The sequence below is a fragment of the Cutaneotrichosporon cavernicola genome (assembly GCF_030864355.1).
Source record: "Cutaneotrichosporon cavernicola HIS019 DNA, chromosome: 1".
NCBI lineage: Eukaryota > Fungi > Basidiomycota > Tremellomycetes > Trichosporonales > Trichosporonaceae > Cutaneotrichosporon > Cutaneotrichosporon cavernicola.
In genome coordinates, this window is record NC_083393.1 from 1 (window position 1) to 25,829 (window position 25,829).

Consider the following 25,829-nt stretch of genomic DNA (forward strand, 5'->3'; position numbering starts at 1 on the left):
AACCCCCTAACCCCCTAACCCCCTAACCCCCTAACCCCCTAACCCCCTAACCCCTAACCCCTAACCCCCTAACCCCCTAACCCCCTAACCCCTAACCCCCTAACCCCCTAACCCCCTAACCCCCTAACCCCCTAACCCCCTAACCCCCTAACCCCCTAACCCCCTAACCCCCTAACCCCCTAACCCCCTAACCCCCTAACCCCCTAACCCCCTAACCCCCTAACCCCCTAACCCCCTAACCCCCTAACCCCCTAACCCCCTAACCCCCTAACCCCCTAACCCCCTAACCCCCTAACCCCCTAACCCCCTAACCCCCTAACCCCCTAACCCCCTAACCCCCTAACCCCCTAACCCCCTAACCCCCTAACCCCCTAACCCCCTAACCCCCTAACCCCCTAACCCCCTAACCCCCTAACCCCCTAACCCTACGCAAGAAGATCAACGCGGAGCGTGCTGAGCGCGGCGAGCCGCCCCTGGGCCCCCCAAGCCACGCCATCCAACAGTCTGCCTCGGACGATACGAGCACGGAAGACTCGCACCCGTCGTCCGCGACGTCGTGACCGGAAGAGACTGACATCAAGCATCAATAACAACAACAGCCACACTCCCACCACCACCACCACCATTGCGACAACTCCCACGTCGGGCAGCACCACCACAGCTCGGCCTGGTCGGTCACCTCACTGGTGCGCCTTCCCCCTCTGCCCCCGTTGTCCCTGTCGCCCCCGTCCTTATCCACACGCCGCGTACCATGTCCCTCCGTCTACCTCCATCACCCCTTCGCCTCCTTCGCACCCTCACTGTACATTACCCGTTGTCCATTGCTCTCACCCACTGTCCATGTCGATAGCCGGCATACTTCTGCAGCGGAACCTACGTGGTAGACACTCCATTGCCCCTGTCCGAGAGTCAGTACACTTAGAAACCGTATCCCTTACGTCCACTATGCAAGGAATGTCGGCCTCGTAGCGATCTCTGCCTTCGGGGTCTGTGACGCTTGCACGTACAAACCGGCGTCGCGGACTTGTTTGTCTTCCCTGGAGGGCGTGTTTTCGACCCCTCCTTATCTGCCGAGACGCTGCCTAGTATATTGCCCCACTGTATCTTTCGCCAAGTGCCAGACTGCCAGACAAACCACAATCAACATCTCCTCTGACCAAGAGAAGAGCCCGCCAATGCACAGTCCCACATTCAAGTGCGAGCCACGTGGTAGTGGCACTGCGCACCGGATCGACGGTAGAGGTTGGACATCCCAGACAAGCGTTTATGGCCAACCATTGCATCCTCACATCCCTCATCCACGCCCTCAACTTGCATCTTTAGCCGGACCCGTCCAGGACGGGCTATCGTCTCTCCCACCGTCCACCCCATGCTCTGCCTGTCTTGTCTCGTCCACCGCCCGCTCGGGCTCCTCTTGTGGTCACAGGCCTTAAGTACGGGTACCCGAGAAGTATGGGACAAGTACTGTACTGGAGACGGCAAATTGATTCTGCAATCACAGGAATGTGCCCAAACACACCGTCCGCCTGGACCCGTCCCATCTATAGCAGACAGAGGTGCGATGCACCAGAGACGTCACATGCATACTTGTCATCGCCTTCTCGCCGTCTACAGCTTCGAGGGTACCCACTTGGGCTGCTTCTTCTCGGCGAACGCCCTGACGCCAATCTTGGTGTTCTCGCCTTCGTTAACCTGCTTGATGGGTGCGCTGTCGACAAACAGGCGGTGGGCCGCACGCGCAGAGCCCGCCTCGTCCGTGACGCGGATGCCTGGGGTGAGCGAGCTGTAGTGCAGCGCGGCGTAAACTACACCCGCAACCCACCATAGAGCGTCGCCATGACCGAGTCGGGCGAGTTGGAGGCAATGGTCATGGCGATCTCGAGAGCCTTGGCGTCGACCTGGTCGTCCGGGACGACGTAGTTGACCATGCCGAGTGACTTGGCCTCCTGGGGCGAGATGTTGCGGCCTGTAAGCGCCATCTCGCATGCTGGTGTCAGCGACGCCCCACAGTGAAGGTTAGGGCGAGATGCGACCAAGTGCCGCGATCTCGCTATTCCTGTGCTCACCGCGCTGATGTCCTACAAGCTTGACAAAGCGCTCCAGTCCGCCAGCCAGGATGACGACGCCGCGCTTCACCTCAGGGAAGCCAAACGTAGCGCCCTCTCCCGCGACGCAGATGTCGAGGTTCATGGCCATCTCGGCACCGCCGCCAAGAGCGTAACCGCGGATTGCCCCAATGAGTGGCTTGCGCGTGAACCGCTGCGTCATGCCGCCGAAGCCGTTGCGCGTCCAGTTGGCCTTGGCGCCCAGATTCTGCGACGTCAGCGAGCGCCTGCCGATACGACATCCGCTCTCTCCCCTCGGCTCACCACCTGCTTAAGGTCCATTCCCGCGCACCATGCTCTGGAGTTGGTGCTGCCGAGCACGGCGACCCAGAGCGTCGGTTCGCTCTCGAACCAGTTGAGCACATCCTCCAGCGTCGAGTTGAGAGCGTTGTTCATCGCGTTGAACGCCTTTGGCCGGTTCATCTTGATCTGCAGAATGTGCTCGGCTGGGTAGGAAAGCTGGACGAGGTCGTCCTCGATCTGCGGGGGTGGCTTGCTGAATTGGGGCATGGCGATAGGATAGAGAATGAGCGTGTGATTGAGGAAAGAGAAAGACAAGATGTGTAGTTTAAGTCTCGGATTGCACCGACGCCCACATATAACCCGGTAACTAAATCGACCGAGGTCCGGGTAACATTCCGAGAGATGCCGTATTGGGGCCCCCAGGATAACACAATCCAAATATACTGGGTTAGCATCAACGCTCGCAGTGGTGTCTCACGGAGGTACAGGATGGCCTTGTCCAGTAGTGGTGCTCACCAAGGGGACAGCGTGGCCCAAAGGGCGCGGGAGGACGGACATTGATGCTTTGTGCGCGCCGTGCGTGGCGTTCTTCAGCTTCTGGCCGAGCCCTCTTTACAGCTGCTAGAGCCAATCGATGTGACCCTCGCCTATGCCTTCATCCGCGTCTGTCTTCTCGCTCTCTTCTAGTGAGATGTCGGCCAGAACTCGAAAATAACCCGCCGGGATGTCCGGCGCCGCCCAGAGCCGGATGTCGCCACTGTCCATGGACACTAGTGCGGAACATTCTAGCGATTACACTGGTGGCATCAGCGCCACCGGCAGCAACAGTAGCGGCGACGGTACGGCAGTAGCGACAACAGCAATACCAATAGCGCCAGTGGTAGCAGCGGGAGCGGCGCAAGCGACAGGGGAACGGAAGATTCAAGCCCGAAACGCAAGGTGGCTCCCTCCACAACGCCTCGCGATACTGTTGCTCGAGTTGCACTGAATGCAGCTGCCATATCGGAATGTACTAGTTGGCCTCCAAGCGTTTGTATGTGATGTATGGCACTCGTGGGAAGCTCCATCGTGCTCACTGTTACCTCGACAGGTGAGTGTACATGCGGGGACATCGCATGCATTTAGTCTGCCGTGCTGTTCTTGGCATTTGGCCTGGCCTTGGATGGTTGTGGCGATGGATGTTTTCGAAATGGCGGAGAAATACCGAGGGTCAACTAGTGGAGAAATAGCAGTCCAGTTATGACCTCGAGTCAGTAACATGTGAAGAAAGAAGCCGGGTGAGAAGCGGGATCGTTGCTGCCTGTGGGGCTGTAACGACACATATAGCCTGTTTCATGCTGCTGGGTATTGGGCGGTTATGGCCCGAGTTCTTAACCAGACGCTACTGATTCGCACTTTCAAGCTGCGCGTCCACCTCGCTCTCTACCACCTTGTCGCGCGCCTCTGTGTACCGCTCCGTCTTGACAGATGGAGCGCGTTCGGTGTCTCCTCGCTGGGGATAAATTTCAGCCCGCAGCCTTACGGGTGCAACACTGCGCACACGCTGGTCAAAGTTTACGCTTATTACGCCCGGCCGCGAGTAATGCCCAACAGTGTCAAGCAGGCATCCACTCAGCCGCGTGTCACGGGCTTGAGAGACGCATATACAATCTCCTCGGCATCGTGCTGCAGGTGTTTGGCGAGCTCGCCCGAGCGGGTCCAAGATCATCGACGCGGCGCCGCCGGGGACAAGCATGGCGGACACGGCCGCTTCGCCACCCGAGATGGCAGTGATGCAGGCGGGGGTGAACGGTGAGGAAGCTGCGACCACAAAAGCGCCAACCTGGTGTTAGTCTCAAGCAGCTGCTGGTAGGCATGGGTTGTGACGAGGCCACCCTGATCCTTAGCGGGTTACGAGGAAGCACGTCTGCCTCGTCCGCGGGCACTCCCAAGCCGCGCAACTGCGCGCTCCATCCACTTCTCCCCTCACCCACCGATCCATTTGTCTCCCAGACCCCCCTCGCCCCTCTCGGCCAACCGACACTAAACACGGGTCCCTCATCCGGGAAGAACGTCGGCCATGCCGCTGCATGGATGTGCTCGTGCTGCGTTACCATCCCATGCTTGATGAGCGGCTGCAGGTGTTCCATGACTCCGTAACCGCACGCTGAGCCCTGGGGACGGGTACTCGCCAGCAGTTGAGCGCGCCAAGGGGGCCCAGGCTCGTGTCGTAGACCTTGGGATCGGAGCCGTCGCCTTCGCCGTAGAGCACACTGGGTTAGTATCACGGCAGCCGGCGTGGTGAGAGCAAAGAAGAACGCTACTATCATGCTGGCCTTTATGCATGTAAGCCCGTATGTGCCGCGGTCATATCGCGTGACATCCCGTGAGCTGCAGGCCCCACCGCGTGCTGGATAAAGATCAGTGGCTCGGCGAGGTTGGGGAGATTGATAGAGTATTAATAGGGAGTAATTCCCCGCAAAGTGGAGGCGGTCATGACAGTGGAGTTTGTCGGACGTGGCCGATGCAGGCACCGGCACCACTCACTACTTAACCGTAAGATTATTGATTGCTTCACTCCAACACACAATGGCCCTCAACTTCTCCGCCTGCGACCTCGGCGCGCCGCACGCGTCCCGCCAGGTGGTCAAGCTCGTCGACCTCGAGGTCAACGTCTTTGGGCTCGACGAGATCAAGGGCAGCAAGCTTCCCATCGTCGCCATCGTGAGTGCCATACCTGTCGCGGTGCCTGAAACCAGGTTGTCCACCATCCATTTGCCGGCAAGGCGCGGGATGTCGCGCCGTTCGCGTCTGGCCTCCTGGCCGGGATCTCCTCTCTTGCAGCCACCTCCCGGCGGCAGCGGACCCACGACGCGATCATCGTTACCCTCGATGCCCGTAACCACGGCGATCGCCGAACCAACAAGGAGGCGCTGCGCTTCGGAATTGACCGCAAGCGAGACCTGACGGAGATGGCGACACTCGTTTGTGAGTATGAGTAGCTCGTTTCCAAGTGCCGTTTTTCCTGGAACAGCGAGAACAGCAGACAACTGCTGTAAGCGCTGCTCTCCTCCCAGTGCCACGCTGACTCCCTAGCCGGCGGTATGCACGACTTTGATCTTATCCGAAGCTTCCTTCCGGCCTTCCTCTTCCCGGGCAGCGAGCGCGATGTGACGGACTGGGCCGTATGTGGCATCAGCATGGGCGGGCACGTCACTTGGAGGCTGCTGAGGCATGGTGAGTTTGAAAGGGGGAGATTGCACCTTTGTGTCTGTGGGAACTCGTGCAGGCCAACGGCTCATTGGATTCCTCGGCTGGCCGCTGTGGCAGCGAGTCTGAGCCCATCGAGCAGGTCTCCCCGTCTCCCTTGGGATGTGGGCGGCCTGTATGGCCGGTCCCGCGACGACAGAGCCGCTTTCGAGGAATAACACACGACGGCCCAAGCTTGCTCAACCTCATCCTCAGAAAGGCCTGCAACGTAGTGCTGACTTCAGACAAGGTCCAAATCGCTGTCAACATTGTCACCGTGCCCTCCGAGGGCCTGGGTGGCTGGCTGATGAGTCGACACGGGAAGAAGGATGCACCCGAGGGTGACGTGATCGCGACGCTACCGGCGCCGGTGTGCGAGTTTTACAAGTCCACCGCGCCAGTGGGCACGTATAGCGACAAGAAGATCCTGTCACTGCACGCCGAAAAGGACGCGATGCTGCCCGCGAGTGCTGGCGCCGCTTACTTCCCGGGGATCCAGGCACAGGCGGCCCGCGGCGACATTGAGCAGTGGATTCAACCAAGGGCGAAGCACAAGTGCACGCCCCAGATGACTCGCCGCGCGGCCGAGTGGTACTGGCGCTGGTGCCTCAGTTCCGATGTCGCAAAGTTGTAATGACTGTCGAGCTGCATTTCTTCCACTTCTACACCCCCCATTTTTTATAACAAATGCATATCTCAACATTAAACTACCAGTACCAGGGCCCCAGACCCACGCACATCAGGAGCCAGATCAGTGTAATATTGCTATGAAGTTATTGCTCAGCATCACGTATTCGCGTTATGTCGTCGTAAAGCCGGGTTGCGGATGAGGCTCTTGCGGTCCAAGTGGTCCCGATGGCCCAAGAGGTAAACCCCGCACGGCTGCACGTTGGCCGAGGCAACAAACGTAGCACGCTCTTGGAAATGCGGGGCGGGCGGAAAGTTTATAGTGCGGTGTTGGGCTGAAGCCTTTGCTGCATCCATCTCCCGCTTGGCCCTACGAAGCGCGACCGTCGCGGCCTCCCGCGCAATGACAATCGGGTCGTTATTGGGGATGGTGGCCTCCATGCACTCATTCTGGAGTCGCTCCACCATGGCGTTCGCAGCGCGGATAGCTTTGTTCCTTTCCTCTCCATGAAGCCGGCAACAGCGCCATCGTCCTCAAAGCCTACGACTGCGTGAGTGTCAAGCTATCGGTTCGTGGACGGATGCTAGGCGTCAAGCCAGCGCTCTACCGTATACTTAGGGTTAAAGGAGACGAGACGGCCTACGCCGTTGCCACAGCCTTGGATTGCAAAACCCGGAGCCTCAGAGGTACAGAGAACTGCTTATGCATGGATGACAACATGGTGAAATGAATGAATACTATCGAAAATCTACATTGCCTTCATGCACCAGTTTCCTTTTGGCTTGCTGGCCGTGTGGATGTTTCGCTGGGAGGGCGAGAACTGCCATTGTTCGAACCTGAGCCAGCTGCGTGGTTCTTGAACAAGGGGAGGGTGAGATCGGGCGGTGCGTGGAAGAAAACCATAGGAACCCCAAGGAGAATTCCTCCAATTACTGCCATCAGCCCAACCCTGGGACGCATCACTCACTGTTGCCGATGAGCGAGGGAATAAGGCTCTGGCCAATGTATCTTCCAATGCTGACATCTGCACCGCTCACCATACCGAGGGGGACGTAATACATGTTACTGGCCGTCAGCTCATCCGGTCCAGTCCAGGACTTACACAACAACGTGTTCAAAGCCGAGGAACACGAAGAGGAAGACAGGAAAGTGAATGCCCATAATCTTGGACATGATTTCGCGTGCGCTCGCGCCAAGCCAGACAGCGACGCAGACGAGAAAGTTGCACCCGACGCCGCGGAGAAGACAAGGGCCAAAGCCCTCTGATGTCTTGGTCAAGGCCATCTTCTGCGCGTACTCGAGTAGCGGACCCGTGTACAGGCCCGAGTAGTGACCGATGAAGGCGACGCAGCACAGGGCGCCAGCGAGGTTACCAAAGAAGACGTTGGTCCAGGTGAGCAGTCCCTGCCACCACTTGATGCGTCCGTGAATGAGCGACATGGGCATGTACACTGGCGTGAGTGGGATTAGCGAGACAGCTTACTGAGATGGGCGGTGAGCAGATCCTGGCCTGTGATAATGATCATGATGAGGCCTGCTGGGAAGAAGAAGGCTCCGATGAGGGTGGCTAGGGCGGGGTTGCTGGCCCGCAAGCCTGGTGATCCAGCCTGGACCACCTGATACAGCATTGCTCCAAAGCACAGCTGTCGTCAGCAGTGCCGCTGCTCCGACATACCATCCACCCCGCCATCCAAGCCTTGAAGAATGTAACATGGAACGATTGTTGGACCTTTGTGCGGCCGACGTTGATGAAGTCTACCGGGTTAGCTGCAAACCTCACCATACTCACACTCCGTGGCCTGAGCTGGAGTTAGGGCATCCATCTTGCAGAGTGAGTGTGAGAGGTTGATCATTGGAATCTTGGTGTGAGAGGGTGATCATTGGAATCTTGATATTCTGACACGACGACGCGCCGCCGATGCAGTGCGCCGCAATCGGTTCCTCATCTGACGTCCCAGTCTTGAAAGGCAAACAACGCTGCCAGCCGTTGCAGCCAGTGCCAAGATGCGAGCCCAATCTCACCTAGATTGTGGCTGAGGCCAGGGCAGATAGGTATGTTCTCCGCGTCGGGTAAGGGAAACCTGGAGGCCCAAGCTTGGCACCGTCACGGAATTGCTTGAACCGCTTGTACAATACCTCTGAACACTGGAAACCGATTGGGTGATCAAGATAAGCCGGTCGGCACCGACTCGATCTGTGCTGGGCGCGAAGAGTCTCCGCGTCCGGAGTGCCTACTCGGCTAGAAAGGCCCCGATCGCGTTAGGCATGACAAACAATTCCGAGGAATGAAACAGAAATCGCTGCAGTTTGACTCGGTCCTACGCTGTTGGCAGAAGTGTTTCAAAGGTGGTAATACAGTACCGCATCGGCACACCCGGTTGCGCACTACCGACATATCGGGAAACGCCGACTTTGGTTCTGTGCCTCGGACAGATGGGCGTTTACAGTCCGAAGTGCAGTATTCAGCTTTGGTGAAGTGGATGATAAGTGATTTGATCAAGTTCGACGCTGATGAGTTGTCGCTGCTGCACGTTCCCAGGAAGCCTCATGCCTTCGCCCACGCTGATGGACAATCTCCGACTCCCAATTGGAATTAGAAAGTTCATTTGGCGCCCAACGGGTGTTGGTTCTCGGTCATCGTGAATCGACGTGGAAACTCCTCGTCGCCCTGAACACCTACCCAATGATGTGGGTTGTGACCGAGCAGCCAGGGTTGATAGTCTCGAAGAACCGCCCAACGCGTCTATACACCCTCCAGCTACTGGCGTGTGTGACAGGCGCTCGTTCCTGCGGCTGTGGATGAACGGAGCCCAAAGCGCCCTGTGCTGGATAGTGCGTTGCGGTGACAACGACAAGATAGGTGATCAAGGGGCACTGTACTTGCCGCTCCCATTCATATCACCGAGGGTCAGCACGATAAACGCTCTACATCCTCCCATCACACCAGTCTTCCGCCTGGCCCACTAGTGCGCCACCCACTTGTCCACCTCCTGCCACAGATCGGGCTCCTCCGCCTTCAGCCCGCGCAGCACGTCGACATACACAGCCCACCACCACGCATGTACTGTGTCGTAGTCGGTCATGCTGTCCTGCGGGGCTGCCGACGCAACCATAGCACAGAGAGCTGGAGGGAGGCCCAGCTTATCCCCAGTGGATGACGGGGCCGGAGCGTACGGGGCCACAGGCGTGACTGGGAGTTTGGACCACGGTTTCTCAAGACTGCTGTCAGCTTCAACTCGGCCTTCCAGCCACGCTCTCGTCCTTTGCACTTACATGTAATGCAACAACCGCACCTCCTGGTCCAGCCAGAGCGGCTTGTGTACAGCTCGCAACGTCTTGAGGGCATTTGTCCACCACGGAAGCACGCGCCAGCGCCCACGGAACACATCGGCCAGCACTTCCTGGTCGGGGAACTGGGCGGTCGCGACAGTTGGCGACGTGCGAAGGTGCTCTTCGAGTTCAGCCATGAGAGCGGGGCGCGGGTGTAGCACAACAACTCCCGAGTTCAGGAGGTGCGCCACTCGCGGTGCGTCTGGTGCCGGCTGTGGAACGTTGACCAGAGTCGTCGGGTTCGGCTGGTGAGTGAAGGAGCAGTTGGCAGGGATCCTGCGGTAAGCTTGGGAGCGACAAGATAATAGAGGTAGCGGCAAGATAATAGAGGTACGCCGCGGCTCGAGATGCTCGAGAAGACGGATCCTGCTGGCCTGTATACTCACCAGTCCTTGGGATAATGTGCAAACTTGAACGGGTTGCAAGTGCACGCCGGAGCTGCCGCGATCCAATCTTCAGGCAGTTCCATGGTGAACAGCTCGTCCATGCCGCGGAGGAAGATTGTATCCGCGTCGATGAGCACGAGGCGATCATAACCTGGCACACTGAAGACCTGGAGCTTGGTCCAGGTGTCCGCAAAGCGTTCGAACTTGGTGTCGAAGCCAGCATGTCCTTGTGGTGCAAGAGGGGAGATGTTGTAGACAAGCATTCCGCGGCGGGTGATCAGCGCGCGATACTCGTCCGGCAAAGACGGAGTGACGAGCACGACAAGCGGGTATGCCGAGACGGCGGCCAGCGTCCGGTGCAGCGCAAGAAGGCCTGTCGTCAGCGAGATATGAGATAAGAGGGTGAGTCACCGGGGCGGTGCGCCCCGGCCGTGCGCAAACGCCGGCTTACCTGGAACATAGTTTTCGCGCGTTACCAGCACGGCCCACGCTTTGGCTCCTGGTTGCGACGACCCCATAGCGCGAAGAGTGGAATGTTGTAGAGTAAAGACGTGAAGAGGAAGGTGTAGGAGCCAGAGATTAAGAAAGGATTATGATGATGACGCAGGTTGTGCGGATTGGCGCAGCGGCGGAGTTGGATGGGACCAAAACGTGGCCTTGACACCCTGGACACCTAAGCCGCCTGGCGCGCTTGTTTGCTTCTGGGTGATGCCGAGTCCGCTTCCAGACTACATTGCTGCATGGACTGGTGGACGAATCTGATGGGGTCGAGGTCGTCTCTTGCCTGGTGTCGGCTGACCCATCTCAAAGCCCATACAGTACTTATCTGTCGATGAGTTGCGGAGTGACTCGTCCGAGTGGCGGCGATGGAGCGAACAATACCGAAGAGTAGAATTGGCTAAACATGACCGATGGGGACAAGTACCGTACCGAGGCAGAGCATACCGCCATGACGTTGATCAGTTCAGGAGTTACATCAAGGTGGGGGGCATTCCATCTCGTCCACTTGCAAAGTCCACATGCTTCTCCAAATCTCCAAAACGTCCGTCCCATCGGGTCCCCAACAAGTTGCCGTCGGACATGGAGTCGGGCCCAGGACGCTCCACCAGATCTCTAGATCGACGCCGGCAGGAAACCATGGCCGGGACGCGACAACTGTCTGCAACCGAGGTTGCTTATCTACAACCGAGGGTGCTTAGTGCCCAGGAGCCAGGTGTCTGATGCCAGACGCGTAGATGAGCAATTGTACCGGCTCCGGCTGTTGAGGGGGTGTGTGTTCCAAAGATGAAGGCACAGAAGGACCGTGTTACCCCAATTACCTTTACCCTGGGCGCCTCGCGCCTCGGGATGTATCACATGTTGCGGCATCATGGTGCGGGGCATCACGTGGTAACTTATCGTCCCTCTTTGTCTCGCTGATTCCCATATGACGTCGTTGTTGATGAGAACCAGCAGAGAAACGCGGGAAAGAGGGGAAGGGTGGACTGACTTGTGCCTGTTACACAACTAACACCAATTGTCGCCAAGGGCGGATTCGGGGATGACAACACAACACGGCAGGCACCTCGTCTAAAGACAATTCCAATTCAGCCTTGCATAACTGGTTTGCTCACGTCTCTGCCTCTGAGCTCTTGGTGGAGCCTCTCTGTCTTGTCTGGGCTCTTGCAAAGGCCGCGGTATTGGCTGGCTTTTGCGAGCCGCAGTCTTGTCTGGCTCTTGCGAGCTGCGGCTCTTGTCAACAGCTCGGTTACAGTCGAGCGGACTGTTGTGGCCCGCATCAGCAGAACGCATGACAGTTGCCCTGACATCTTGTTGCTCTCGCGCTAGTCTCCTGCTAATGCCAATCAATTTGCCAGCCCCACTGTCGCCGCCAGACAATCTCACTGTTGTGTGACCATAAAAAAGGAGGCCCCGTTCCCTAGGCCCCACACACTTACTCTTCTGCTAGTCAACTTACTTCTCTGCTAGTCACCTCCCACCATGCAGGGCGAAGAGAAGCACTCTGAACAGACTTGGGATGACAAGTACGCCTCGGGGGCAGGCACTGCCCGCCGGGGCTCTGTCGTAGTCGGCAACATGATCATCGAAAACCCACTCCAGGTATGTTTTCTGATCACGCGACCGACAATGCTGACGCTTTCCAGCGCTATCCTCCCGATGAGGTTGCCAACATGGGCCGCACCTTTGCTACAGAACACGGCCTGGCTGACAAAGAGGACCTCTTTATGAAGGCCGCTCTCGTGGCGCGTGACCCCGATGGGTTCTCGTCACTGGAATGCCTGACTCCTCAGGAACAGGCAGACTTGGTGTACGAGCGCGACCACAAGTGGCACTGCACCAAGAGCCTCATTTTCACAGTCGTCGTCTGTGCTCTCGGTGCAGCCGTCCAAGGCTGGGACCAGACTGGATCCAACGGCGCCAACCTCTCTTTCCCCGTTGAATTTGGTCTTTTACCACCTCCCACTGCTGTACAGACGCGCGATCTCCATCCGCGTGCTGGGCCAGCTAGTGGCAACGGACAACAGAGGGGTGACTGGATTGTCGGTGTCATCAACGCCGCCCCGTATATGGCTGCGGCTATTATCGGCGTATGGCTCTCTGACCCTCTCAATCACTACCTCGGTCGCCGTGGCGAGATCTTCGGTGAGTCTTTGTCTTGCACACAACTCGTTGACAGCCCAGTTACCGCCATTGTCCTTGTGGCCACCCCCATCGCGTCAGGCTTTTCAAAGAACTGGGAACAGCTCCTCATCATCCGCCTTATCATGGGCATTGGTATGGGTGCCAAGGCTGCGACAGTTGCCGTCTTCTCCGCCGAGATTTCTCCCACTCGTATCCGTGGCGCCCTCACTATGGGATGGCAGCTCTACGTCTGCCTGGGCATTTTCCTTGGTTTTGCAGTGAGTTTGGGATCTCTACTTTTGACTAACACCGTCACCAGGCCAACTGCGTCGTCATGGACACTGGCAAGATTGCTTGGCGTCTGCAACTCGGTTCTGCCTTTATTCCAGCCCTCCCACTTGCCCTCATGATCTACTTCTGCCCAGAGTCACCTCGTTGGTACATGAAGAAGGGTCGTTACGTCGACGCCCTCAAGTCGTACAACCGCTTGCGCAAGACGGAGATTGTCGCTGCCCGTGATCTCTACTACTCGCACGTCCTCTACATGGAGGAGCTGTCCGAAGCCCGCGGTGCTGGATATCTCGCACGTCTCCGTGACTGCTTTGTCATCCCTCGCATTCGTCGCGCCACTCTGGCTGCCGGTGTGGTCATGCTCTCACAGCAGCTTTGCGGTATCAACATCATTGCGTTCTACTCGTCGACCGTCTTCAAGGAGAGTGGCTTCTCTGATCGCCAGGCCCTCTTTGCTTCCCTAGGCTTTGGCGCACTCAACTTTGTCTTTGCGCTGCCAGCCCTCGTCACCATTGACACATTCGGTCGCCGTGGGCTACTCCTTGCCACTTTCCCCGGGATGATCATCACCCTCCTCGGTACTGGCTTGTCGTTCCTCATCCCCTATCATGAGGGCTCTGGTTCCAAGGCCCGCCTGGGCGTGGTCGCGACATTTGTGTACCTGTTCACAGCGCTCTACTCGGTAGGCATGGGGCCTGTGTGCTTCCTTTACGGAGCCGAGGTGTTCCCGACCGTCCAGCGTGAGCAGGGCATGGCGTTTGCCGTGTTCATCAACATGTTCTTCGCTTCCCTCCTTGGCCTCACGTTCCCCGCCATGAAGACTGCCATGACGCCGCTCGGCGCCTTCTGCTTCTACGCCGGACTGTCCACGATCGCACTGCTTCTAATCTTCTTCTTCGTTCCTGAGACAAAGGGCATCTCTCTCGAGGAGCTTGATGACGTGTTTTGTGAGTACAATGTATGGAGACGCGTTGGCGTTTGAGAAACAAGATTACTGACCAACAGCTGTCCCGACATCCAAGTTTATGTCATACCAGACCAAACAGTGGCTGCCGTACTTTATCAAGCGACACGTGTTCTGCAACAGCCGCGCCACACCGCCTCCTCCTATCCAGGCCAGATTCAGCGATGAGGTTCGGGAGCAACAGCGCAAACAGTCGCTCACCAACCCCAACCCCGCCTACAAGGTGTAATGTCCCCACTCTACTAAGAATAATATCCTGGGCAGTTAGCCCATTAGCCTGGGGAGAGCCTCACAATTCCGTATGTGCCCGGTTGTACCAAGTCAAAGTCAGGTATCACTCAAAGTATGAATGATATGAAGGAAGATGTCTCCGAGGGTGATTCAGCCATGGTGATGGGTTTTCTTCCGATCCTCTCGCTTTGGTGAGCTTACAAGGAGTAGTTCACGGTCTGGAGCGACCGTGTTCTCTTCCAGTGCGTGCAGTTGATACGACCAATGGCAGATCAGAATCAGGCATCCAAAACGATCGCATGGACGTGAGACAAGTGTAATCAGTGAGTGACGGCAACAACGGAGACAAACTTGGGCTCCTTCACATCATAGGAGTTGAATGACCTGTGCATGCTACGCTACTCGTCGCTCTCCTCAACTTCGCCCTCGGGGTCAAGCCGCACTGCCTCAACGCTCTGGATGCAAAGCTCGTAGTATCCGGCCTCGCCTACCTCCTCAATGCCGGCCTCTGCACGCTCCGCCTCATCAAGGAAGGCCTCGGCAGATTCCCCGACGCGGTGGTACCCGCCTGCCCTGCCACCTGATGTGGTGCGCTTGCGAACGTAGCTCGCGTCCCCGAGGTCACTAGCCAGCAGCTCAGCCATCTCTGGATCGATCTCCTCGCTAGGGCTAGCCGTTCCCCAACCGCCAGCAGCGACGCGGTGACCACGCTGCGCCTCGCGGATTTTGGCGTCGCTGGGGGCCGTCTGACGTCCACCGCCCAGCAGGGCAAAGCCCACTGTCCGCACCTTTTGACGCATCATCTCGACTTGTGTCTCGCTTGCGAGACCAGAGTTTGTGAGAACAAAGTTCGAGAGCGGCAGGTGCAGAGTTACAAACTTGAGGCCTGTTGCCAGAGGCACTGGGCGTGGGTCGTTGGTCGCGTAAGTCGACGGCAAGTCCAGGCGGTGCTGGAAGAGGTCCGACCTGCGTTCAGCGATGAATACAGATCCCACTTACCGAACAGGGCCATCCGTCTGCAAGTTGCACACAAACTTGCTACGCCATCCCTCCCAGCCGCGGTATGTCAAACGCACGCGCAGGTGCGAGTAGAGATCGAGGTTCCATACGTCGTCACCGAAGAGACTAGGCCGCGTCTTGCTCCTGAAAGCAGCGTAGCCGGTGCGGATACGCCCTACGAACTCTGGTGGGACATGGAGCGAGAGCGTGCCGTGGAACGCCATATGGGATGGCTCGGCTGATTCATCTGCGCCAGATTGTTCGACCATCGTCAGCTCGGCTGTAGACACGCCTCCAATGTCGGCATCGCACCCAGTCGCTACAGATGACAGCGGAGTGATAGGGGGGTTGTGAAAGGAGAAGATTGAGATTGGTCCAGGCTTCGGGCTTGGGTTCATGCGCAGGGCTGGAGTTAGGACGGATCTGGGTTTACGACGGGAGGAAGGCAGTGGATACGAGATCCGCTGCCAAACGCACTGTTGACCGTGTTTCGCTTGATGATATCAAGCGAGCGGTCGATGTACGCCTTCATCCCCGACATTTTGGGCGACGTGTTTCCTGTTGCAGAGTGGCGATAGAGTAGGATGTCGAATGACAATAGTTGGGTGTCGACTACGCGTCATGTCTTTTGCCAGGCTCTCCGACAGGATTTGGTTCCGCTCTCCTCCGTCATTATCAGTAGTGGCCGGCCGAACAGCGTCCGAAAGAGTGAATTCCTACTGCCTTGGCACTCCCAGCGGCGTAGCGGCATGGCTGGTTCCAGGGCACTGTCGGTGATGGGTGACTACCATGCATGCTAGTGTATGTACAATCAATGTGAAGAGTGAGGCATGCCCATGTTGCTTCGACTAATCCGAGAGGGCCGACGAATACCCAGCATCCCACTCAGTCGCAAGAAGCCCGTCTTTGGTTGGAACCTTGACTCTGGCGTCCGCCACAGCTTCCATCCCCTTGTTGGACAAGGCTTCCGCGTCATGCACAGCTTTGTCGGCCAGGTCCGCAGCTGCCTCGAGGCGGTACGCAATGTCATCGAGTGTACGACTTGAGACCTTGCGAAACGCGTCTGGAACTGAGCCGCGGCGAGAGCTGCTCCCGCTGTTACTCGAGTACATGAGGGCCGCGGTGACATCGGCGGACCCACGGCGTGAGCTGGGGGCAGATGCCGACGGGCTGTACACGCGGCTCGGTGAGGTGGAGCGCACGCGCCACAACTCCCTGCTGCCCTCCTTCTTGTCCTTCTTGCGAGGGTGGAGCATGTTCCCGAACGACTGTACAATCTTACGGAACCCGTGATCCTGCGACGCATGCATCTTGGCGCCCGCCTTCTGCGCAGGACCCACTGCAGAGCGGCAATCGGCCGCGAAGCGCGACGCCGCGTTCGCTGCCCGCTTGGCCTGCTTGACGGCCTTGACGATGCCGCGGATCTCTCGCTCGATTGCAATCACGTTAGGGGACTGCGGTGTTGCCGATTCTATCAGCTCGCGGAGTGTCAACAGGTGGTCCTCAACCTCGTCGCACGCTGCCGTTGTCAGGTCGGCGTTTAGAGTCGTCCAGTCCACGAGACCGTGGATTGTGGCCTCGAGGCCCGGTTCGTTTGCGTACTGCGTCAAGGCGTCTGCGTACCAGTCGTCGAGCGATGCAGGTTTCTCGCCTGCCTCGAGGCCTTGGAACGCCAGACGTGTGCCCCAGATGGAGCCGAGGGTTATGCCGCCGGTAGCACCTGGGATGGCTGGGCCGTCGACAAGTCGCAACAAGCAGTGATACTTGCGTCCCCCGCGGACTGCATTGGCAATGTCCGGTCGTCCGCGCTCCTCGAGTTCCGAAATGAGAGCCTCTTCAGCCCTGGTGAGGCCGTTCGACTCGAGAGTCGTTTCGTCGAGCGGCAAGAACGCGAGCGGAGCACTGAATGCCTCTGCGAACGGCACAATGAGAGCCATCTCCCAGTCGATAATCGCGTTGATCCGCCCGTCTACGCCAAGCATGTTGTGTGCAGCATCGTCCGTGTGCTTTATGTAAGTGGCACCTTCGCGTGCCATCTCGGAGCACCCACGGACGAGATCGCGCAGTTCCAGTGCGACAAGGTAGCGGAGGATGCGCACCGGGTTACCGGCGAGCTCTGGTGGGCGCAGTGGCGTCACCTGCACCATGTTGAGGTAGTGGTCGATGCGGGCGAGGTGCAGTTCCTGGCTTGTGCGGAACGGACCAATCGTCGGTACGCTTCCACGAATGTCGGACAGCGCAGGGCCAACGGTGTAACCTGACGGCTTTGCAGGGTAGAGTGAGCCGACGCCAGTAAACGAGCGCGTTGCGAGCTTGATCATAATGTCGGCATAGTCACTGACAGCGGCCTTTACAGGTGGCTGCATCTCGTGGATAGCCTGGGCGTCGAAGAATGAGTGCAGCGACTTGCCCTCGACAAACTCCATGAACATGTACGTGAACTCGAAGCCAGGATCTGGCGTGAGCTGCTGGGAATGATGTGCTGGGAATCACCTTGGGGCGCAAGCCAGACACGTGGAGCCAGCTTGCCAAGAATCTCATGCAGCGCCATAAGCGTCGCATACTCGCTGAGCATGATACTTCTCCGCACAGCCGGCGTGTAGATATCGTTGAGACGGACCCGGGCGAGCCATCGCACCCCATCATTGAACGTGACGGTGAGCGCAAGGTTGCGGTACCCCATCCACTTGATGTGTCCGCGGTACTCCTTCATGGGCTCAACAATGTTAGGGAGTTCAAGTGTCGCAGACGTGGCTTCTGGACGCAGCGCGAGTGCGTCCGCAACAATCGGCGCATCGACTATCTGGGCGATGAGGCCGAAGAACTAGAGTCAGAAAGTCGATTCAGAAGCGGAGAGCGGTTTGACTGAGCGGGACTCACGGGGTGATTGTCCTTGCATGACCGTCCTTTGCGTCGGTCAGACTGGTGTTAGCTGTATCCGAGGGTCAAGCTGTGGGTCAAGCTGTGGGTCAAGCTGTGGGTCAAGTTGCTGGGTTCACGGTACATACTGGCAGGAGCAAGCACGGATGATACTTGGGGATGGCGTGCGCCTCGCACAGTGTCCGTCCACAGCTGGTGACGCCGGTCGCCAGCTGGTCGCATCCTGCGACAGTACAGAATGGAGAGACGGAGGAGCGGGATCGAGGCATGTAGTTGTTGGTTGGTGGTGGCAAGAGTGAGTGAGTGAGGAGTGAATGTTGACGCAATCTCAACTCTATTGAGGGGCCTGAGTGGGGGAGACCTGTGAGGGAGGCGTTTAGGCGTTTACATTCCTCCCTCCTTATTGACGCCCCGTATCCCACCGATAACACAAAAAACATCTCTTGTGCACAGCGCACAGGCTTTGACTGCAATTCTTCTTTTCTTGTCTTTCATGTTGCGCCCTGATGGCGCATGACAGCTTACAACCATGTCAATGTGTTCACAACTAGACAAGCTAAACAAATGCGGGCCGTGCTGGTTAAACAAAGGGGTGGGGATTCCCCGGGTATGACGGAGCCCCCCCTTGAGTAACAGTCACGGAGCGGAGATGGGGGTCAATCTCCTAATAGCTATCCGCCAACTCTCCGCTCCGTCTCCGTCTCCGTCTTGGTACCTCCCTATCGCCCCTTCTCGGGATCCAGTCAGAGGCGAGCCTACATCGCTACCGTCGCCACAAGCTTCACCCTGGAGGAACAGACAGGAGGCGCCACCTTGACAGAGGCAGGCCTATGGAAGATCCCGCCCCATTACGGACCTGAACTGGGCGGCCATTTGTCATGACTGCCTATTCTTCGTGCTGTCCGCACTGAACAGTAAGTTACATTACATGCTAGATATGTGTATGTAGGGTCTAGGACAACCCGTAGTCGCGGGTTGCAGGCAGAGAACGCATCTACGCCTACGAGATGGACACCGCGCCCATGAGCTCCTCGGTGAGCATCTGCGAAAAGTGCTGCTCAGCCTCAAGCGCAATGTCGTACTTGAACAGCTTGTCATGGAGCTCGCGTGATGCGAGCTTGTCAACAACAGCCTCACCGGCGTCACCGACGAGACCTTCACGCGCAGCCTTGAGCGCAGCCTCGCGTGCGCTCCTGTCCTGGTGGAGGGCGAGCGAGTTGGCCGCCGCCATGCTCACGGCCCAATCTGTGCGAGGCTTGCGCAGCTTCTGATACACCATAAGAGCCGCATGGATGTGCTCCTTCTTCTTGATGCGGCTGAGCACGATGCCGATCGCAACCGAGTCCTCGAGCGCCTGAGCTGCACCCTGCGCCAGGTGCGGCAGAGTGGGGTGGCACGAATCACCCAGTAGCGCAATGTTGCCCGTGACCCAGACGGGGAGTGGCTTGTGCTCACGCAGACGCCATTCAAGAACCTGGTGCTCTGGGACGGCCGCAAGAAGCCGTTGTACGCGCTTGGGAAAGTCGGAAAACGTCGCCAGCATGTCCGACTTGTTCCCGAGAGCCGTCCACGACTCGGCTGCAACAAAGTGTCCATCTGGCTGTGACGTCGAGATGTTGAACAGTTCTCCCGCATTGATGGGATAGCCCTAGATGTCAACTTTTGACCACAACCACACTCACCATCACATGGCGGTTCTCGCCAATCCAGCGAAACGACTGCTTGCTTGAGAAGAACTTGAGCAGCTCGGGGTCGTCCTGGACGGCGCTCTTCTTGACCATGATGCGATACGCAGCCTGGCCAGAGTCCTCAACCTCGTCCACCTTGCCGATCTTTGCGTACATTACCTGGCGAGCCTGGCTCTTGATGCCGTCGGCGGCAATAATCACGTCGGCATCAACCCACTCCATTTCGTCCGTGTCATTGTCGCGCACTCGCAGCCGCGTCCGGTCAAAGTCGTACTCGGTGATAACCTGGTCCGTGATCAACTGCACGCGCCCAGTGTCGAGTGCTCCACGAACAAGCGACTTTTGTAGTGCAGCGCGATGGACAGTCTGAGGTGAGGGCTGCTCTTATTTCGTTGCCAGGCACGCACGATGAAGGGGAAACCGTAGTCATGAATCATGTGCTGCGAGTAGCCAGCGGATGAGATTATCTCGTCCGTCTCACAGTCAAAGTCTCAGCGTCAAGCTCGGCAATGTGGCTCACCGATGACGTTTGCCCGCTCAATTGCGACACCCTCAGCCTTGCAGATGCCCATCACACCCCACCGCGATAGGATGCGGCCACAATTGGGTGGAATGTTGATCCCAGCACCCACCTCATCGAGATACAGCGCCTGCTCCCACACGGTGATGTTGGTGAACCCTTGGCGGGCGAGGGAGAGGGCAGACCCCATGCCGCCCATCCTGCTGTCAGCGTCGTGCGTTTCGTGCGCTGGAAGCACCACGGATCGATCGTGGATGGGCAGCTGCCCATCGCCCGTCGGTCCATCCTGTCTCATAGCTGTGGCGGTCCGATGTCCGTCGGCTTAGAGACTCACCCTGCACCAACACTGAGGTTAGCTCAAACTCGGTCATGTTGCGGCAGGCAGTTTGGCGGGCCAGATCACTTACATGTGGATCCGAATGTCGTGGAGAGGCGGTGCATGGCCGTTGAGCTTTGTGGGGGAGCTAGAGGCCATGGTGGTGAGGGGATGGGTGGTGACGAACAGTGAGATCTGTCGAAAGGATGAGCGCCGTGCCGCCTATTCCTTCGAGGTCGACGTTGAAAGGGAAAGTTGAATATGAATGAGGCAAAGAGCGAGAGGCGCCATAAATCAGAGAGCACGCGAGAAGGGTGCGAAGCGTCCTGGGCGTCTGGGAGCTAGGAGTGCGGGGAAAGAGTGGGAGGAGGGGTAGCTGAAGTGAGAATGAGGGCAATGGGACGCTTTGACCGCTCAGAAGCGACCGGGTGGCTTGCGACGCGCTTTGGTTCAACTGCTGCTGCATGCTGCATGCTCCAGGGGTGGAGAAGAGGGTCCTAGAGGTCCTACAAGTCCTTGTCAATGGCGTTTTGATGCTTGGGGCGTGGGGCGGGAGATGTCGGCTGGGGGGGTGAGTCACCAACCAACCTTTCAAGGCTTGTGCGTCGGGGTCTGTCGGACCCCTCGGGAAAAGAGGACAAAAGAAAAGTCAAAGTGTAACGCGTTTAGGTACCATTGTTGTTTCCCGGTCAGGCCTGACTTGGGACTTTGGACTTGTGGAAACAAGAATGAGTAAAATGATGATATGAATGATGAATGATGGATGATGGGATCCCCAAGATTCTCATACAATAGGTGTTCGCCAAGCGCGGCTGATTTTTCCACTTGACCAAACCTCAAAAGTCCACAGCCAACCAAACCAATCGACTACGATGAGACTTTGACATCAACCTGATCCTCATTGGCATCAAGGATGCCGCTACGTATTGATAACTGGATGGCAATCCGAGTCACCCAACGGGATTCACAGGTCGCCGACAGACGAGGTCGAAGAGTTCAGCGTACACCTTCCAGGGTCCTTGTCCTGCCAATGCTTGGAATCAACCAGACGTCCCGGGCCAACGGGGGTGACGAGGTTGACGATGCGGGCGTCATCAACTCCGAATGTTGCTCCGAATGCCCCGCGTCGGACCTTGGGCACGGCCATCCTCTCGTCTACTCTTCATACCCGATCTTGTCGTCTCTAGGTAGCGTTTCATCGGATAAGGGTGTCAGCCAACGCCCCATCTGCATGCCAAACGCCCCGCCGCACACCTATCATCTAGGTGACATCTGATATAACCCTTCAGCCAACTTTCATAAATACCAGTACATGCCGTCCGCTACAACCACTATGCTCTCTCTCTGTTCCACTCATTGCGACTGAGGGACAAGCATAAAGGAGTCGAAGAAGTTGGAAATCTCCTCCACCTCGTCCATCGCATACACGCCCGACACGTGCTGGTCTGGCCGGACGACAACGACACATCCCACAAGCGGGTCGATACCGTAGCCGAGGTACGCCTTGCCGTCGCCGTCGTGATACGACGGCTCATCACACATGAAGCAGTCAAAGTCCTTGATGCCGTGTGGCTTCTTCGTGGGCTGCAAGATGGAGGGCAAGGTCGGCGCGGCGTACTGTACTTCGCGGTGGGGCGTCGCGAACACTGTCAGCGTCTGGATGACGCTGTCAAGGTCCTCTCCCTTGGGCGTGTACTTTGTCGCAGGCCCATTGGAGCCGAGGAAGTCGCCGAGTACTTTGAGGGCCGTGAGGTTCTCAGAGTGTCGGATGTCGCCGGGGAAGATGACGATGCGCCATCGCCCGTCGGCGAGCAGACGTCCCTGGAGTTGGAGTGCGTGGCCATTGAACGCACCGACAACTTGGTGGTTCTCAAAGTGGCTGCCGACAGTAATGTTCTTGGCTAACCACGGGTTGGGCTTGCCGACAATGAGGTTGGGCTCGTACACGACACCAGTGCCAGAGGTAAACCTGATCGAGTCGTCCCACGCCTTACGCATTTCCTCGGGCGACACGCCGGCGCGCTCGGCTGTCTTGGCCTTGCCTGTAAACAGGGCAGAGAACTTGCGGTCAAATTCGATGAGCTGGTGCGCCGTCTTCTGCCTCTCCAGTTGGTACGTTTGGAGGATGTCGCGTTTCGCCTGGCCGCGGAGGACCGATGCGAGCTTCCACCCGAGGTTGAACGTGTCCATCATCGAGACGTTCATGCCCTGCCCAGCCTTGGGCGAGTGGGTGTGACACGCGTCGCCCGCAATCAGGATGTGGTCCTTGTACTGGCTGAACGTGTCGCACACTCGCTGTCCGATCTCGTAGCAAGTGTACCAGTCGATATAAGGAAAGTCGATACGGTACGGATGCAGTACCTGTCTCGTCTTCTCCATGAGCTTGTCGATAGTCACTGCGTCACGATCGACTCGCTCTCCCGGCTTGAGCTCGCCCATCTGCGTGTACACGCGCACCATACCGTCCTCGCGCGGCACCATGAGGACAGCACCGGCGTCCTTGGAGTGAATGACGTTCTTCATGCGAGTGGTTGGAAGGTCCGAGTCGACAACTGCGTCAAAGGCGCCCCAGTAGACGTTGGCCGAGTCGCCCTTGAGCTCCAGTCCGAGGTTTTTGCGTACCCAAGAACGCGCGCCATCACACCCGACGAGATACTTGCAGTGTACTGTCTCCTCTCCGCTGTGATCGGCGTTGACGGCGTTGACCGCCGTCTGTGACTCGTCGGTAAAGAGGTTGGAGCGATACATGCCCGACTTGACGTCGCCATTGGCCCACTCGGCAGGCGGTGTCAGCTTCTTGAGCGTCACGGTAATGGGGTAGGCAGCGTTGTCGTCCAACGACGCCTCGTCCACCTTGAATGAGGTAGGCGTGATGAGACGCTCAACCTCGAGGTTGTTGGCCTTTTTCATTGCCTCCATGAAGATGGCTTCAACGCGGTCCTGCCCAAGGTTGACGTGCTTGACACGCGACATGCCTGGCACCGTGTCGACGACGCGTGACGTCTCGCGGATATCTCCGTTCTGGTCTGGGTCCCAGATGATGACTTCGGCGCACTCGTGGGTCTCGGCATCAAACTGTCGGTGGACATTGAGAGCCTCAAAGACCTCGCCGGTGCGGCACTGCAGGCCGTCGGCGTGTCCGCGCAACACGGGGTGCGCCATCTTGTCGACGACGCGAGTGTCAATCTTGAGCTTGGACAACTGTGTGGCGAGCATGAGGCCAGCTGCATGTCAGCGCGACGTCATCGGTCATCGCCAGCCCACCATCTCGGGGCCAACTTACCGGGACCTGCGCCGACAATGAGGACATCGACCTTGCTCTCGTTGGTGTTCCGGTTGGTAGCTGCTGGGAGAGTCATGTTGGTTGATGATGAAGTGGTCGAGCTCATCGCTGCTGCCTATATCTAGCCTCGTTCATGATGAGAATGGTCGAGATGTTGGCGACGGATGTCGGTTTGCATAGAACCGGCTGTCCGGATACCAGGTAGAACTGGTGCCTGTCCTGGATAAGCCGGGGGAGCTTCCGCCGCTTCCCCGGCCCAATCATACCTCACACAATTGTTTAGCCACAACCTCTTGTCTGCATTGCAGGATGTTGAACAAGACTGTTGTTTGGTCTTGAGAGGTCCAGGCCGTGCCAAACGCGCCGTAAATCAACACCACATCGCGGCCATCCCCGAACGCCCGCGGCTGAAAACGATCACTAACTCCCGCCACATGGTGCGACAATCCTGAAGCTGCAACTGGTTCCTAAGCAACTGGCCGAGGTCCAAAGACGTCTGGTGGATCCGATGACTATGCACAGAGCGCGCGGACGGGGATGTACCGGAGATTGCAAGGGGGAACTGACCACTGGCCGTCTTATCTGGCGCCGGAAATGCGGTGCCCAGCGAACGTCTTAACGTCTTTCACTTGATAACATATTTCAGTTGACTAGAATAGACTACTACTGCATACATGCACAAGGTCGCGAGTAGAAGAGCAGGCACACTCAACAACCAAGGGCAATCACGACCTCCCACCCCAAAGGCAATCACGACCTCCCACCCCAGCCACCCCCTCCCCTCCGCCTCGCCCCGCATTTCAACCCCACATTAACATGTCCACTTAGATCCGGAGCTGGCGAAGCACCTCGCGCGCGTCTGGCTCTTCCCTCTGCGTAAAAACCTTGCCTCCAACCTCGAGCTCGTACGCCTCGGCGCCCACACGCTGGCGGTACTCTGCGTGTGTGAGGAACGTGATTGATTCTGTGATTCGGCGGAGGCGACCAGGCAAAACGTCGTCCCAGCTCAGTACCTCTGCAATGAGGATCTCGAGGAATGACGCGCGCACGTCGTCGTCGCTCGTGTCCTCCTCGAGTCCGATTGCCGGGCGTGGGATCTCGGTGATGCCCACAAGCACAGGGCGCGTACTTGGTGCGTAACTGCGAAGGGCACGGATGAGGGGCCGCACAAACGACCACGGCCGCTGTGGTGGAACATGAGCCTCACTGGCAAGCAGGCCCGACGGCGTGTTCACAAACACGCACACGAAGGATGCGTGTCCTGACCGGTCCCAGAATTGCCACCTGTACGGCATCTCGACTGCGTGTGCCGGGTCGTACCGAATCACTGTGACACTTGACTTGACGCTGGGTGGCATGTCAAGGATGACATGTCGATAGTCATCTTCGTCGTCGTTCTCTTCTTCCTCCTCCATCTCCTCTGAACCATGCACATGTGCCTTTTCAGAGACTGGCCGTGTCCCGAGACACACGTAGTCGACGACTCGCATCGCAGGCAGCGCATAGCGCCAACAGTCGAGGCGCCACGGGATGATGTCCAAGGCGTTGAAAAGGCGGCGGAGGAGTCCGACATCGCTCAGTGCAGATGCGAGCTTTGCGTCATCGTCTGGAAACGCAATCTCAGCGGCGTAATCGACGACCTTTACATTCGCCTTGAGCATGGCCGACCAAGTTTGGCGCTCAGCAGGGGACGCGTCGGGGTTCTCCCACGCCAATCCGGGAATCCGTCGTCCGCTAGAGCTGCGAACATGTAGAGGACGCCCACGGGACGCCGAGAGGCGCCGTCCAGCGCTGCAGCGTGGGACGTCGAGCGTGATGTGCTTGAGCAGTGCGGCGTCCGCCTTGAGCTTGTAATACCTGCTCGTACCGCGCCACGCGTGCAGTGCGCTCTCAGGCGAGTAGTCGACGATGGAGGAGACGATGGCCGGGAAGCCTTCGTGGTCGATCATTGTTACTGTGGGGTGATGTGGTGGTGATGGCGAATGATGTGATGCTGGGATGGTGGATCGGGTGTAACCGATCACACACTGGTTTACATTGGAGGATTGGAGTGCCCGGGCCTGATGACCTCAATACTGCCGAGGTATGCGGCTGCACACGACCTCCCGACTCGGA

The 25,829-nt window shown here is 58.0% G+C and overlaps 10 protein-coding genes across 10 annotated transcripts; 2 read left to right on the forward strand and 8 right to left on the reverse strand.

The window, feature by feature from the left end:
• Window positions 1–1,608: 1,608 nt before the first annotated feature.
• CcaverHIS019_0100010 (uncharacterized protein) lies at window positions 1,609–2,615 on the reverse strand (the record flags this gene model as incomplete). Its single annotated transcript, XM_060596566.1, has 4 exons — window positions 1,609–1,769; window positions 1,823–1,987; window positions 2,067–2,313; window positions 2,370–2,615. 4 exons carry the CDS (start codon window positions 2,613–2,615, stop codon window positions 1,609–1,611), a joined length of 819 nt encoding a protein of 272 aa, XP_060452549.1.
• A 2,301-nt stretch (window positions 2,616–4,916) lies between these two features.
• CcaverHIS019_0100020 (uncharacterized protein) lies at window positions 4,917–6,210 on the forward strand (the record flags this gene model as incomplete). Its single annotated transcript, XM_060597677.1, has 4 exons — window positions 4,917–5,051; window positions 5,087–5,315; window positions 5,424–5,564; window positions 5,822–6,210. 4 exons carry the CDS (start codon window positions 4,917–4,919, stop codon window positions 6,208–6,210), a joined length of 894 nt encoding a protein of 297 aa, XP_060452550.1.
• Window positions 6,211–7,163: 953 nt separating this feature from the next.
• CcaverHIS019_0100030 (uncharacterized protein) lies at window positions 7,164–8,027 on the reverse strand (the record flags this gene model as incomplete). Its single annotated transcript, XM_060598788.1, has 5 exons — window positions 7,164–7,269; window positions 7,307–7,655; window positions 7,688–7,847; window positions 7,880–7,959; window positions 7,994–8,027. The coding sequence occupies 5 exons, from the start codon at window positions 8,025–8,027 to the stop codon at window positions 7,164–7,166; spliced, it is 729 nt and encodes a 242-aa protein (XP_060452551.1).
• A 1,140-nt stretch (window positions 8,028–9,167) lies between these two features.
• CcaverHIS019_0100040 (uncharacterized protein) lies at window positions 9,168–10,438 on the reverse strand (the record flags this gene model as incomplete). The annotated part of the gene is made up of 4 exons (XM_060599899.1): window positions 9,168–9,423; window positions 9,478–9,810; window positions 9,921–10,293; window positions 10,372–10,438. The coding sequence occupies 4 exons, from the start codon at window positions 10,436–10,438 to the stop codon at window positions 9,168–9,170; spliced, it is 1,029 nt and encodes a 342-aa protein (XP_060452552.1).
• Window positions 10,439–11,900: 1,462 nt separating this feature from the next.
• CcaverHIS019_0100050 (uncharacterized protein) lies at window positions 11,901–14,026 on the forward strand (the record flags this gene model as incomplete). The annotated part of the gene is made up of 5 exons (XM_060601010.1): window positions 11,901–12,020; window positions 12,065–12,563; window positions 12,603–12,820; window positions 12,862–13,780; window positions 13,839–14,026. 5 exons carry the CDS (start codon window positions 11,901–11,903, stop codon window positions 14,024–14,026), a joined length of 1,944 nt encoding a protein of 647 aa, XP_060452553.1.
• A 400-nt stretch (window positions 14,027–14,426) lies between these two features.
• CcaverHIS019_0100060 (uncharacterized protein) lies at window positions 14,427–15,568 on the reverse strand (the record flags this gene model as incomplete). The annotated part of the gene is made up of 3 exons (XM_060602121.1): window positions 14,427–14,994; window positions 15,028–15,433; window positions 15,505–15,568. The coding sequence occupies 3 exons, from the start codon at window positions 15,566–15,568 to the stop codon at window positions 14,427–14,429; spliced, it is 1,038 nt and encodes a 345-aa protein (XP_060452554.1).
• A 307-nt stretch (window positions 15,569–15,875) lies between these two features.
• CcaverHIS019_0100070 (uncharacterized protein) lies at window positions 15,876–18,176 on the reverse strand (the record flags this gene model as incomplete). Its single annotated transcript, XM_060603232.1, has 4 exons — window positions 15,876–17,482; window positions 17,521–17,851; window positions 17,908–17,949; window positions 18,036–18,176. The coding sequence occupies 4 exons, from the start codon at window positions 18,174–18,176 to the stop codon at window positions 15,876–15,878; spliced, it is 2,121 nt and encodes a 706-aa protein (XP_060452555.1).
• Window positions 18,177–18,907: 731 nt separating this feature from the next.
• On the reverse strand, window positions 18,908–20,590 carry CcaverHIS019_0100080 (uncharacterized protein; the record flags this gene model as incomplete). The annotated part of the gene is made up of 6 exons (XM_060604097.1): window positions 18,908–19,555; window positions 19,590–19,961; window positions 20,003–20,085; window positions 20,116–20,315; window positions 20,450–20,461; window positions 20,523–20,590. The coding sequence occupies 6 exons, from the start codon at window positions 20,588–20,590 to the stop codon at window positions 18,908–18,910; spliced, it is 1,383 nt and encodes a 460-aa protein (XP_060452556.1).
• A 1,194-nt stretch (window positions 20,591–21,784) lies between these two features.
• Window positions 21,785–23,790, reverse strand: CcaverHIS019_0100090 (uncharacterized protein; the record flags this gene model as incomplete). The annotated part of the gene is made up of 2 exons (XM_060604208.1): window positions 21,785–23,655; window positions 23,715–23,790. The coding sequence occupies 2 exons, from the start codon at window positions 23,788–23,790 to the stop codon at window positions 21,785–21,787; spliced, it is 1,947 nt and encodes a 648-aa protein (XP_060452557.1).
• A 748-nt stretch (window positions 23,791–24,538) lies between these two features.
• On the reverse strand, window positions 24,539–25,663 carry CcaverHIS019_0100100 (uncharacterized protein; the record flags this gene model as incomplete). Its single annotated transcript, XM_060596567.1, has 1 exon — window positions 24,539–25,663. The coding sequence occupies one exon, from the start codon at window positions 25,661–25,663 to the stop codon at window positions 24,539–24,541; it is 1,125 nt and encodes a 374-aa protein (XP_060452558.1).
• Between the last annotated feature and the right edge of the window lie 166 nt (window positions 25,664–25,829).